Source organism: Acyrthosiphon pisum, unplaced genomic scaffold (assembly GCF_005508785.2).
Source record: "Acyrthosiphon pisum isolate AL4f unplaced genomic scaffold, pea_aphid_22Mar2018_4r6ur Scaffold_21958;HRSCAF=25413, whole genome shotgun sequence".
NCBI lineage: Eukaryota > Metazoa > Arthropoda > Insecta > Hemiptera > Aphididae > Acyrthosiphon > Acyrthosiphon pisum.
In genome coordinates this window covers 15,816-16,825 of record NW_021771479.1, presented here as the reverse complement: position 1 = coordinate 16,825, position 1,010 = coordinate 15,816, and the positions used below count along the sequence as shown (strand labels likewise).

At 37.3% G+C, this 1,010-nt stretch overlaps 1 protein-coding gene across 1 annotated transcript in view; it reads right to left on the bottom strand.

Annotated features, from left to right (window-relative positions):
- Positions 1-204: 204 nt before the first annotated feature.
- LOC107882821 (thyrotropin-releasing hormone-degrading ectoenzyme-like) overlaps positions 205-1,010 on the bottom strand; it is a 4,537-nt gene continuing 3,731 nt past the window's right edge. The window contains exons 8-9 of the mRNA XM_029492626.1: positions 417-992; positions 205-356 (exon numbers count right to left, since the gene is read on the bottom strand). Of these exons, the coding sequence (XP_029348486.1) occupies positions 205-356; positions 417-992 (728 nt within the window). The remainder of the gene's footprint in view (positions 357-416; positions 993-1,010) is intronic.

Here is a 1,010-nt window from a genome sequence, read left to right as displayed (position 1 = left end):
GGGTCACTTAGTATATAATATATATGTATACTAGCTGAACCGACACGGCGTTGCCCGTGTGTTAGTTATATTGTTAGTTATATTATAATAGACTACATTGGTTGTCTTCCGTTTGGAGCAAGAATGACTAAGCTTGTAGGTGAACTAACTCTGGAGCATCCCAGTATCCCACATAAAATTGCCCATGTGTAAAGCAGTCATCACTCAAGTAAATTCTGCTATCTTCAACGACTGCCCTTGCGACTTATTTATAGTCATTGCACAAGATACCTTGATAGGAAACTGCAGTCTTTTAAATTTTAATGGATAGTTTAATGATAAAAGTGGTATAAACGTTGATTCTCCTTGAGCACAACCTGTAATTATTGTTGCCTCAATGACATTGTTTTAGAGTGCTTTTATGCACAGTCTAGTACCATTGCAGAGTTTGGGGGGATGAAGATTTTGCAACAGCATAATTGGAGTTCCTACTTTAAGGACTAACCTATGTGCTGGAAAACCAGGGGGATTAAGTGCGTTGAGGAACTCCACAGGATAGTGAACTGTGTCATCTGACTTCAGTACCATGTCTATAGACTTATACTCCATGTCTGTCTCCTTAAATGATTTAAGAAGAATTTCATTAATCACAGCTGCCCTGTTATTTTTGGGGGTCAAAATAGCGCGCTCACATAACGAATCCATCGATTTGTTTTTTATATCAGAAATATCAGGATAAATTTGAACTATAAGTTCTTGTAGTGTTGTAACTACTAAACCTAAATCCTTAGTGATAACCAATTTCCCAGTTAACTCGGGAAAATCTCCATTTCCTATTTTGAGTAGAAGTTCAGATAATTTTCCAGCTGTGACATCACCTCCCAGGTAAACCCTCATATTCTTGTTGAGAGAAAGTTGTTCTATAAACGGCCATAAATAAGAAGCTTTTATGCAAGCTTTAACTTCATCTGCTCGACTTCCTCTTGGTATAACCAGTAGAGTTTGCTTAAAGTCTCCAGTTAAAAGAACAG